The sequence below is a fragment of the Calidris pugnax genome, unplaced genomic scaffold (genome assembly GCF_001431845.1).
Source record: "Calidris pugnax isolate Ruff unplaced genomic scaffold, ASM143184v1 scaffold13, whole genome shotgun sequence".
Taxonomy (NCBI): domain Eukaryota; kingdom Metazoa; phylum Chordata; class Aves; order Charadriiformes; family Scolopacidae; genus Calidris; species Calidris pugnax.
The window spans coordinates 2,887,349-2,900,322 of NW_015090810.1; the positions used below are offsets into that span (position 1 = coordinate 2,887,349).

Sequence of the window (12,974 nt, forward strand, 5' to 3'; positions counted from 1 at the left end):
ACCATCAGTAAGTGTTTACAGCTCTGCTGACTAGACGTCTGTTATGCTGTCACTGTGTTTAGTATCTCGTAAGACTCTGAACTGTGTGTAATATTTAATTTTTAAATATAAATGATATCAAGGTATCAATGATCCTAATTCAGGTTCGCTTCTCTCTCTTTCTATGTTAAGATTTAGTTATTACTATTTTTAGTTATGCATTACCTTCTCCTGAAGAATTTAAGATTTCTTGTGGTTCTCTCACTGCCCTTGGTAAAAGGCCACTCTGCCACTAATAGTCACAAACTTTGTTTTTACGTGTGTTGGACCATATCCAATAATCTTGATCATGCCCCAGGTATTTAACATTTGGTTCCCACTGTGGGTGGGACTGTATTGGGTCCCACTACCAAAAGGTCTTTGCATTGGCCTTCATTTTTACTCCATGCTATTAACAATATAGAAATAGGTTTAGCCCTTATACATAGTATGATTGTTATGTTTTATGGACATTTGCATAGTGGTTATATACTTGCTGGAACTTTCAAGTGTTTATATTTGCCACTTTCACAGGATGATGTAGATTGTTTTTTCCTCACTATTATTTAGAAGTGGTTATAATCATGAGATCTTGGTTGTCTATGTTGTAGGTTAACTATTTCTTGTTATTTCCAGCCATTTTGGGGCTGCAGCAAAACCTGCAGCTGCAGTAAGAAAGCACCTGCATTTGATGTATTGTGAATTACAGTATATTTTTATGAAGTGAACCTTTGCCTGCTAATGCTTAGTCTCTTCTGCTCTCCAAAGAAATGTGTTTCCAAGTTTTTGAAATGTAAATATTCTTGTAAATTATGCCCTAATCTTCCTACATTTTGGAATAACTGTTTTAATTTTATACAAGCTGGCATTCTTTTCCATTATACCTCGTGTTCTTAATAGGGGAGCACTAACAATATTCTAGCAGACTGGTTTACGGTGTTAAATACTTTCTCTTGTAGAATGTTGTTTGATGTGAAAAGTGCCTAATTAAATATATGAATTATGAGTGGCTTGACCTGTGTTCCAACACAATGGGAAATCCTTAGTCCCCAGTTCAAAAAGTTTCTGAAGACTCAGGGTTAGATCCATAAATGTACTGATACAATGTGGTTTTTATTATTAATACAAAATACTTATGATTGGTCAGCTTGGTGGGGCTGATCAACATGCCTGGTAAGGTGGTATTTGGTTGTTTTTTATTCTTTCTTCAGTATGAGCTGAAAGTAACTTCTTTGACATTGGTAATTTTATCGTCCTGTACTCAGTGAGTGATAGTAGAGTATGCGTACCCATTATGCTTAATACAGTTTCTAAGAATAATCCCATTCTACTAGTAACATGGGGAGAAGCACGTATTTGTGTTAACTGGGATTGTCTTCCTTGGTTAGCATTTATGTACTTAACATTCAAAGCAAAAAAATCCCATGGCTGTGCTTCTGAAGTCAGATGCTGAGAAAATGCTACAGCTGATGCCTCTGCCGCCAGAATATTCAGTTCTCTGTGTTCTCACCTATTTAAGGATGTTTACTCATCTAACTCACTTTCTTTAGAAAATGTCAAGTGGTAGGGATGGTATTAGCAAAAGAGTCTCACGTTGAATTCTTCTGTGTTGCAGGAGTACAAACGCAAGCTCGCCAGGGTGTCCCAAGTACGGAAAGAACTCAGGTCACGCATCCAGAACCTGCCTGATCTCTCCCGACTTCCCAACGTCACAGGCAGCCACGTACACCTACCGTTTGCAGGAGACATCTACAGTGATGATTGATTGCAAGAACATCCTTCCATAACCTCTACTTTTCTGTGAAATGAGGGGGGTAGGTCAGACTGATTGGTACTCTTGTAGTATTATTTTTGTATATTGTTGGAGAGTGTCAGTAAAAATACTCTAATAATTTATAAAAAATGGTTTAAAAAGTTGATTTGTTTACTATTTTATTGGCGAGTGAACATAAGGGTACATTTATAAAAGTGGCATCTGTGTCTATTACATTGAAGAATGGATAATTAGCTTATCTTTTGTAAAGATTTTAGTTGGGTGCCCTATAAAAAACATGCTAAGATTTTTCTTATGTACCCTGTATTTAATGTAAGTCAGCATATAATCAGCGCATACTTCTAACTCAAGACATTTCAGTTGCTAGTGAGGGAGTGAAATGTGGAAATCTCAAGCTTATGTTTGTAAGAAGGTTGATACAATTTAATGCAAAGTTAAAAGTGATCTTACTGTCCGTTACCCACTCCCAAAACAAGTCAGGTGGGTTTTTTTGAAGTGAATGTTAGCAACCGATTTTATATTGGAAAACATAAATCATGTTACACTGAGCAGATACCTAAATGACTCAAAATATTGCAATATTTTAGTATCACGTAAAATTTAGCATAAGAAACTATACAATCGACCAGTTTAATTATGTTTCAAAATTGTAACTTACTTTTTACAGCTGCTTAGCTTCTAAATTGAGAGACCATTCATATGTACTCTAATCCCTTTCTGGAACATGTGTCTCCATCTAAAAAGGTTAATCCCAGAAATGTGAAGCCATTTCACAGCTTTAATTAAATTCAAAGGTCATTCTCTAAACTGTCCCAGTTGTTAAATGTCCATTATTAAAATTTGACAATGCTATGTACCATCCATCCAAGCAGGCACACGGTGATACAGCCGTGCTGTACATCTTCCACTGAGAAACCCCGGAGGCCAGTGTAGGCTTCCAGCCCCTACTTCCACCCCTTCCAGCAAACATTTCTAGATCTTGATTGTCTTTTCTCACAGAATAGGAGGAGACAGGTCAGGCCTGTGTATAAGTGAAACTGTGGAAAATGATTGCCTAGTCTCTATTTTTTTTTTTAAAAACAAAGTCCTTTGCATGGCACAAGTGTGGTATTTGTGTACAGGTAGCTGAATTTGTGAAAATTCTTTGTTACCGTACTATACACCAGCTTTTAAGTTCACTAAAGATACAGACAGGCATCTAGCAGATTGCCAGAAAGTTTAGGCTTTTCAGTCAATAGGAATTAGGCAAGTAAGTCTAGCAGCGATTTTAAAAATGCCTGTCTGTACCTTTGGCATTTAGATGACCTTAACAACCTGGGCTGCAAGGGTTTTGAGTTGGGTATGTCACCAGGGTATTTAAAGATTATAGCATTTTGTTCATGGGTTTGCACTTTTCAGGCATTGCTTTGCATCAGTTAAGTTCACAGTTTACAAGTTTAACACTCCTCACATAAAAGCAAATTTTTTTTAAAAAAATCTGTTCTTCCTTTACAAAAACCACAACAATTCAAAATAGTGCTGGAGTGAAGTTGTTGAAGATAGTGATCTGTCACTTCTTACTGACTTCTACAAGGCTAATCGCTGGAATAGTTGTTAGATGTGAATGGAGAATAATCTTTCTCTTTAAAGTAGATACACTTGGACATAAGCACCTCAGTCCAATTATCTTTTCTCATGGAAGTTGCCATGAATTAGACCTCAGTTAAGTAGGGGGAAAAACTCAAAAGATAAAAATGCAGCTGTTGACATAGCATTCTGTAGCATGCTATGTGGAATTCTAATTTTATCAAAAATTCTGACAGATAGAAGTGCTGAAAATAGTTCAGCAGAGCTCACTAACTGTCCAAAGACTTGTAAGTTTTAAGTGGCAATTTTCCACTCCATAGGAACAAAGAGCTAACTGTAATGAATCCAGAGGAGTGTTTCTTTAGTTTAAGTCTAATATGCAAAATTAAATAGCACTCATTGGCATCTTTTTAACATAGATTCTTAATAAGAAAATGAGTGTACAGATAAAATTTTTAGTGTTTTAAATATTTCCGTTCTAGTATGTTAAATTCAGCTCATAAATTCCTACATACATGTATGTGCATTACAGTTGCAGTTAAAGCTCAGTCTTGCTAAAGGATAGCACCAAATTTGTGATAAATATTAAAACAGCTTAATCTATTAAGAATTGTAAAATGAATCAAAGAACATGAAGGATAAATAGTGAGATCACGGTTGAATCTCATCCATGGAAAACTTAATTTGTACCCAGAGGCAATTGTAAGTGCAGCAGCATGGCTTGTTCAGAGTGCATTGAGGGATCTAAGTCTTGGATACTCAAAGCCACAGGGAATTAAGCTTAAACCGTCTTTTGCTACCTTAACTAAAATTAATTATAGTACTACAATTGAATGCTGAATTTCCTTGATCTTTCAAGGGTATTGAAAAAGACAGGACACTTACTTCACTAGACTTCTTTTTCCTATACATAACTCTTAGTGATAATGTTGCTTATCTACAGATAATGTAGAACTGATAAAAGAACGAGGAAAAATCTCAACTTCTTCTTGATGTATATAAGTTTTAATTTTGAGAGAGTGCTATTTTCTGGATATATTTTTCTTTATTTTACTGTGAAATTGTTTACTTCAAGGAATATTTCATAGCTGGGATTTTGGAAATGATCCCTCAACATTTGTTTGGAAAAGAGGACTTGCAGAAGGTAAACATCACTCTTCTTGCAATTGTCATGTTTTAGTGGCTGAATGGTATGTGGCTTTTTTTATTTGTATGGGAAAGGCATCAGGTATCAACTAGTTAGAAGATTTATATTGTAACTGTAATAGCATAGCAGGAAATAACATGGTACGATACAAATGCAGCCCTGTAGTATCAAAAAAATACCTCCAAATTCTCAGGTTCCAAAGCTTAATGTACGTACTTCTGACATCTCAGGAAGAAAAGAGGCTGGGTGGGGAAAGGAAGGGTGCCCAGGGGCTGAAAGGGAGAACATGCCTGGGTGGAAACGAAAAGCAAAACAAATGTCAGCTTCTGTCAAAACAGCAATAGCAGCGTGACACTGGGCAGCACAATGTTTTAGCTGTAGGTGGGATTGTACAGTAATTGGGGCATTACCAGCCTGGGAAAGAAAATGTGTGGGTGTACCCTGCCCCTTTCTTCTAACTTGGTCTGACTCTCCTCAAACCAGAATGCCCACCCTACTGAAGGCACAATTATAAAATATCTGAACATTTTTCATCAAATAATAAAAGCATAATAATTAGATTATTTGCTTCACTATATTGCACTTTCATTGAGCATTCTCTGAAAAAAGCAAAGACAATCCTGCAGCTCTTTGCCACACGAGAATGCCCTCCTTGGAGGTCACTGGGACTGCTTGTATATTTAGTGTTTGCAGGCTCAAGCTGTGTTTTTGCTGAATGTTTTGAAAGATATCAGGAATATTACCCCACTTCTGTGGTTTTAAAAATAAATGTGTAGTCTTTAGTTACAAAAATTACCATTCTTAGAAATTGTGTTTCATTACTCCTTTTGAAAATTAAACCACAGCCTGCATTAATATTAGCCTGTTTCACTCCGTTAATGTATTAATATATTAAACCACCTCAGTTAATGGCTAGCAACACAACCCGTACTACGTGCTTGTTACGTATTTTATCTGAGTAGTAGAATGTTGAACTGAGAGCGTTCATTATGATAAGATTACATTCCTGTTTGCCTGAAGTTTAGGAAGACAATGTGTTAGGACTTGCACAGATTAATACTGCTCCCACAAGTCAGTGGTAACTCAGTCTGGTACTTCAGTGATGACCCAAAACACATGCATAGGATGCAGGAGGCCCCTGCACAGATGACCATGGAAGACATGGGAATCATACATAGGTCCTCTACAGAAGAGCTGGGTTTCAGGCTTTTGAAACATAAGCAAATAGATTCATGGGTGTGGGTGTTTTTCAGTGGAAAAATTAGTGAGCTAGAAAACCAGCACGTCTGAAATTTGATGGTTACACTTATAAATATGTAGGGCCAGTTCTGCTCATTACTCGTGCATGTAATCACAGTGACTATTCCTGCAAGTAAAGAAAGCAGATTCAAATGTAGTGTCTGAAGTGGAATTTTTTTTTAATGAATGACCAATTTTGTCTCAGCTCCTATTTCAGTGTGTCATTTATCTTGATTAAGTAGTAAATCTCTTCCATCTTGTTATTTAGAAATCTATTTCTGATTTCATCTTTACAATATTTAAAGTATCCTACTAAGCATGATGTTTTTGTGGGAATTTGCAAAAGTTCAATAGCACTCGTTACTTGTTTGCAACAGAAATAGACTCATTTGTTAAAAGCTAACAAGAAAAGTTTGAAATGTAAAGATGTTTCATTATTGTGCTTTTCTGACAATGTGTAATCCTTGTGTAATTTATGTCCTCAGAATAACACCTGTATGTATGCTCTTTCATATTTAATAGAATAAAACATTGTTGTAAAAACATCTTTGAAATCAGTTTATTGCTTGCCTACTCAACCTCTATACTTAGCAGTCAACCAAAATCTAATAGTGATGCTGAGGAAATGATTGTTACTAATTTTGAAGTTCAGTAATCTGTATTTTGTATGATAAAGTGACAGTTTTCAGTGAGGAAGCAGTGCATCAAAAGGTCTGAGGTCATATCTCTAGAACTGTAAATTTCTTAAAAAGAAATATTGCTCATATATCATCTAGTCTGGCTGAAGTTTATGTTTCTTTAGAGGGGGGCTGGGGGTGAGAGAACCAGCTGTAATATGCCAGCTTGAGGTCCCCAATACTCAAAAATGGGAAAATGGCTCAAACCAATGTTTCAAAAGAAAATACATTTTAGTTGCACTGGTTGTATTAAGCCACATTTTATAACATTTTCAATATATGGTATGATGCTATTACTGTCAATGATATACATAGCATTGCGTAAGTAGAATTTGTATGAGCTGGGAAATAACTCTCAGTCTGTTATTAAATACCTGTAGGCAGTGGTGGATGCTTAATGGAGAATCTTCTTGGCCTTGCTTCACAAGTCGGGGTGAAATCCTGGCCTCACTGAAAGCAGTGAAGCTGTTTCCTCTCTCTGGAGTTGTCTTTCCAGCTCTTCAAACCCAAGCCAGGCGCGCTGCACGGCAGAGGTTTGGTGGGGAGGCAGCCAATGATTAAGCCTCAGTGTTTCATCGAGTAGAGGAAATGTAATATATTGTGAAGGGAAGAGTGCATCTGATGCGCGTATGTACATATCTATGTGTATATATATATACATCTGATGTGTATAGAGATGTATATACAGAGATATGTATGTGTGTGTCTGTCTCTCTCTGTTTTCACTACACTGATTCTGTGACAGTCCACGAACAGAAAAAGACTGTATTAGAGGCTTAGGAATAACATAAAAGCACTTCAGATAAAATGTACCAACACTTATTTCTGCCCAGCATTTTGAAGCACACTTGTAAAGCAAGGAATGGCACATACTGAATGGGTTTCTTTTCCTTTTTTTCCACAGTGAAGTCTGACAGCTTGCAATAGTGATCCCTTTACAACACCACACCTGAACGAGTCTGACAACTCTGGTAATTACAAGGAAAAACATGTTTTTTGGAGCATGACAAGACTGTCCAGGCTACCAAATAGCACACTGCACTAGTACTACAGCCGGAGTGCAGAATACCTGAAAGCTCAGTGCCTGCCATCCACAATACACCTTTTGGAGTTGGGTACTTCAGAGCAGTTCTCCTGTGATCCTGGGGACAGATTGCCCGTTAGCCTTCCCATCACACTGGCTGTGCCCCAGATTATGACTTTCATCCATTAGCTGTAGTTTTATCCAAAAGGAACATGACTCATACTCCGAGACCTCTCGGTATTGCGTAGAAAGCACAGTAAACAGGGACAGTTGGAAGATCTGCTGCAAAAGCATACTCCTGATCTCATGTGTTAATATCGGTTCACCTTCAAACATTACCAGATGGCCATGCTGGTTTCACGTAAGCCTCACAGGAAGCACAGCACTAGAGTACCTAATCTGTGTACTTTCAACATAAAAATTTATTGCAAAACTTGTTTTTCAAATACTTTTGTATAAGGCACATTTTCCATCAATAAGATGGAAGTATTTTTCCAGAGGACTGGACCATAAATACAGCAACAACAGGTGAATTAATGCCAAGCTCTACAGTGGAAAAGATGTAACTCCCAAGTTCCGTATTTTGATCGAAGAATGACAATTAATTTGATCCTCCATGTACGTAAGAAACAAACAGCAGCAAACCTTCCAAAGTTATTGTACAAGTGTACAGGAGACATAAAAAGGGTACACGCCGATCTTTGAGACCGTAAGTAGAATTTGCAACGAACTATTCTCCCCTGCCCTGAATTGCTTTCAAGTCTGCCAACTTATTCACTGGTCCTATTTCTTCAACAGTGTTCATTCAGTCTGAATACTCTTAAAGGAAGTCATTCATTAGAATACAAAAAAAAAAAGAAAAATACAGACCTTTAAACCGAAGAATTTAGATGTTTTTAACTGACTGATTTCTCTTCTCAGATGGTAAATCTGAAGCACAATTTGCAGACTGTACACAGGGCAGGCTATGAACTCTGTTCTGAACGGTGACTTTCTACTGTCCTTCCTCACCTCTGTGCCTAATTGAAAATGTAAAATCTGACCATGGAGACCACTTCAACCTTGACAATCGTCTATTCCCATCAAAACACTTTGGTGCAACAAATTTAACTACTGTCCAGGGCAAACCTAGTTTTGATACCCCAGGTATCAAAAGACAGCGGTATTACAGGACACTACTTAAATCCCTGAAAAAGACATGCCTAGAGAAAGTGCCGGTGAAAGTGTCTGTTTTACTCAAACATGCAAAGCAGGGATGAGATCTTTCAAATTCAATTGTGATGCATTACCTTAAAAATAGTGGCAGAGGGAGGTGGAGGAAAGCCAAATTGCTTTCAGGTGTGCCAACCTACCTGTTGGTCCTGCTGGACCCACTGATGGATCCAGTATTGTCAGCCTCCTCAAATGACAGATTCCGGCCTTTAATTCTTGGGCCATGAGAGACTGCAAAACGTGTTCAAGATTCCCAAGCATATCAGACTGGCTATTTTATCATCTGCCTCTTGCAGGCAATCAGTCCCCTTAGAAACAAAGCTCGCTTCTAAACAATACGGTCCACGCTTAACACAGGGTACATGCTGTTAGCTTAGGTTTTAAAGAAATCACTTTGTTGATTTACTAAAACTGGAACAATACTTACTGCTGTAATCTTTATTACTTTGAAAATATGAATAACTAAAGCAAAGTCAAGAAGGTTTTCAAATCTGCCTTCTGGCTTTTCTCTTTTTCTTCTAGGTCAAGCATCCGTTTTAGCTTAGAGAAGTGAAATTTGGAGTTTCTGGGAGTCTTGGAAGCAGAGCTGGTTCTGAAAAACAAAAGACTCAAATGTGATAAAGGTGAGGAATCAAAATTAATATGAAGTAACTATGGAAGTGCATATATAGAATTCAAGTGAAAAATTTTGAATGTAAATAATGTATTTTCATGTGAAAGTGGTCAGAAGTATAACTTTGTTATGCAAATTTTAAGCTAGACACTTCACATTAATGACAAAACCACAACTGGGCATTTTTTGTACATAGTCACTTTTCATCAGAATCTTTGATTTTAAAGGTTGGAAAGTTAAAATTGATATCCTCAGTCAGACCACTAAGAAAAATTCTTAGTTATCAACTTAAAGTTTTTTAAGTGATCGTTCTGAAGTCAGTACCTGACACCCTTTCCTAACAGGATGTAATATACTCTACTCTTTAATCAGGAGAGAAAGAGATACCTGAGAAGTGATGAGGGAGTGTTCCCTTTAGATCCCAAACTACTGCAGCCCACAGGTGTCACTTTGTTTGCAGACTGATTTTTTACATCTGGTGTTCTCAGGCTGGATTTAACGCTCGGGGTGCCAGAATTGTGTGTCTTGGTAGTTAGAAAATCCCTGCTTTTACCATAATGTCTTGTTGTTTTGTTGCATGAATTGCAAGTAACCAGCTGTGGAGAGAAGAAAGGAAGTATCAACCATTCTTTCAGTCTTTTTACCTCTACACAGCCATTGTAAGAATTATCCAAACTATTCTCCAAATATCATGACGCAAATTAAATATTTGCTTAAGCGAAACATGAGATATTAAAAAGCAACATATACTTTGCACCTAGTATTTTCATTCAGGCTTCTTAAGCCAAACACATCCTGTGGGTTTATCTAGAAATTACTCCAATTCCCTAGCAACTGTTTTCTGGAGATTCATAACTCTGAATGTAACGTTGTACAGTGAGATAAGGAAAACAACCCTGCCAAAATGGAAAGGTGAAACAGCACCTGAGCTGGACATATACGGTATCTTGGGTATATACATGGGGTACTCATATTTTGCTAAAATACATGAAAATAAGCGTGATCTAAATTCATCAACATATTCTATCCCCAATGAAGTTCTATTACATGCTTTCCAGGGAGTCTTGAGATAATATACTTAATATACTCAAGTATATTCAAGTATTGATAATATTTCAAGTATATTATCAAGTATTATCAAAAATAGCCATCCATAACTAATAACAGCAGGTCTTAGTGAACAAAGAAGAGACTTTCCATTAGTGCAGAAACACCTACTACAATACGCAGGACGTTCTAAAGAAAGGGCACTTTCTCTTCGATCTGTATTTCTAGGCTACAGGGAACTTCCAGCAGCAGAGGATGTTGCAGAGGTGCATCAGAACAGATAATGTCAGACAGTCATAGAGACTGTCAGATATTCCTAATATCCCTGACTGCCATGGCAACCACTCTTATTAAGATGCGTGACAGTAATGCAGCCAGACAACTTTTTGAGGCACACAGTTAAACTGACTGAAAAAACACAGTTACGTGATGTTTCTGGTTGAAAAAAACATACTCAAAAAGAATGTCACAAAAATGTCTAAGCAGTTTGGAAAACATCTATACCGAATCACTCTTCATTTCAAACTGTGTAAATTTACCTAAATTCAGATTGCTAAGAAAGAATTACATTTAGGAATGCCGAAATGAAACATTTTCAGTTAAGTGTTTTGACTGTCTCTAGACATTATTTTGTCAGCCTAACAAACTGCAAGAGAGAAAGATCATTAATTTATACAGCAGAGGTATTGATGTATTTTTAGTTCTTTTAAATGAAATTCAGATGGGGAAAAAAACCCACAACAAGAATCACAAACCAAATTAGCACTCCATTGAATATAAATGGAGGTGAACACCTTATAATGCAGGAATTAATGGATTAATCATAGCACTGCACAGCTACTTTCCATTCCCTGAACCGCATATGCAGTTAACTCCAAAAATTTTAAAAGCTCCGAATAGTTCCTATGCTATATGCCTTTTCATTGCAGAAGCATTCTCAAATCAAGTTCTACTTGCTAAGAAAGGTATCAGAGGCACAACCTGTCACACTGTTGCTTGGTTTAATTTTCAACCACACTCAAATTTTCATTTTTGCAAGTCTTAAGTATTAGATTACAGGGATCTAAATTGCTAATTTTGAAAGCTGTCAGTTGCTGACAGTATTTCAAATATCTAAAACCAGAAATACTTAAATCATAATCCACAACACAAATGCAAACAGAATTGAGCAGAACACAGGTGCAGCAAACTGTAATTATTTCTTAAGATTAGAATATTACCCAGAGTTTAAACTGGACCTTATTTAAAACTGAATTTTAAACTACTCATATGAATGCACAGTGAATCCTACAAACCCAACAAAATTCTGCAGGACGCTGTTCATCAGTTGTTTAAAGAGACAGTTCTTATTGTACTCTAAATGTTTGTGATCCCAGAAAAATAGAGCAGAGATTCCAGCTTTTCAGATGCCCTTTCTGCTGCCCGACTATGATCTACAATTCGGAGAGAGTAAAAGGAAAGGTGCCTTTCTGGAGTGTCTTATTTTGCCCTGACAGCTGAGAACCTCAGTGGTATCTCCTCAGTTTAATTTTGTGTTACTGACTCTTTAATGATTTTTTGTTTCGAAAATTTTACTCCCCAAACCAGCAGACTCTCATCTGAGAAAGTGCCAAGCATGCCAGCAACAGCTGGGCACAATAGGGTGCTGTCTCATGTATTAAAACATCCATTCACCTAACCTGTTTTAATAGTAGTGCACGCCTTGGCAACACTAGGTTAAATGTATACTATTATTCTTCAAATAATAGTAAGTAGTATAAAAAATAGTAATTAAATCTTACATACCTTAGTAATTTTAGGAAAAAGAACTGAAGCCTCAAGAGCAACATTAACTTGTTTAAATTACCTATGTGGTTTAGTTTTGAAAGACTTCCTATAAACAGTAATATTCAGACAAATGTAAAAAATTTGTACAGAAGGTAACAATAATCTGATGCAGCTCTAAGAGTCTACTGAAATAAATGGAGTAAAGCTTGTTAAACTGAGCAAATACATTTTTACACAACTGATAAAACCGAAAAATCTGACAATCTGTCAATCACTAAAGCCCTTATTCAGAGCTGAAACAAACGCAGTCAATGTCAAGCTACACACACTGGCAAAACCAGCCCGACTTCAGCCAATGGCATGTTTTTCTTCTTAGGTATGCTTTGGGGTATTCTTAGCAAAGGATTTCTGTGGATCCTAATGGATTTTAGGATCTATACAGCTGTATTAAAACTCTGCATCTACTAGAATTGCCAGATCCTAGTTCTGCCACATTCACAGGAAAAAAGGAACAGGCAAAAATCTGCCACTCCCGCCATTTTTTGCAAAGCCACACAAATGATACAGTGGCTCACAGTGGAAATGCCAAAACTTCCTGGCAGGAAGAAATTACTTGATTTTCAGCAAGATCTCAGACATCTGCAGAGTCTACCCAGACTGATGCTAAAGACATCACAGGGAAGGCAGAACTGTCTGTGTAGCTTCTCTGACATGCGGGGTTGGGTTTTTTTTTTTTGGGGGGGGGGGGGGGGGGCTTTTCGGGGGTTTTTTTGGTTTGGGTTTTTTGTTTTTTTTTTTTTTTTTTTTTTTTTTTTTTAAAAAAAAAAAAAAAAAAAAAAAAAAAAAAAAAAAAAAAAAAAAAAAAAAGTTCTAGGAAAAATATTAAACCC

The 12,974-nt window shown here is 36.9% G+C and overlaps 2 protein-coding genes across 3 annotated transcripts in view; one reads left to right on the forward strand and one right to left on the reverse strand.

The window, feature by feature from the left end:
• RPRD1A (regulation of nuclear pre-mRNA domain containing 1A) overlaps nt 1-6,289 on the forward strand; it is a 45,748-nt gene extending 39,459 nt beyond the window's left edge. Inside the window, exon 7 of the mRNA XM_014938535.1 lies at nt 1,634-6,289. Within this exon, the coding sequence (XP_014794021.1) occupies nt 1,634-1,783 (150 nt within the window). The 3' untranslated portion in view covers nt 1,784-6,289. The remainder of the gene's footprint in view (nt 1-1,633) is intronic.
• A 344-nt stretch (nt 6,290-6,633) lies between these two features.
• Nucleotides 6,634-12,974, reverse strand: part of LOC106885985 (chromosome unknown open reading frame, human C18orf21) — a 7,689-nt gene continuing 1,348 nt past the window's right edge. For both annotated transcript variants that reach the window (XM_014938538.1, XM_014938539.1), the window contains exons 3-4: nt 9,658-9,866; nt 6,634-9,249 (exon numbers count right to left, since the gene is read on the reverse strand). In XM_014938538.1, coding sequence (XP_014794024.1) covers nt 9,120-9,249; nt 9,658-9,866 — 339 coding nt within the window. In that variant the 3' untranslated portion in view covers nt 6,634-9,119. The remainder of the gene's footprint in view (nt 9,250-9,657; nt 9,867-12,974) is intronic.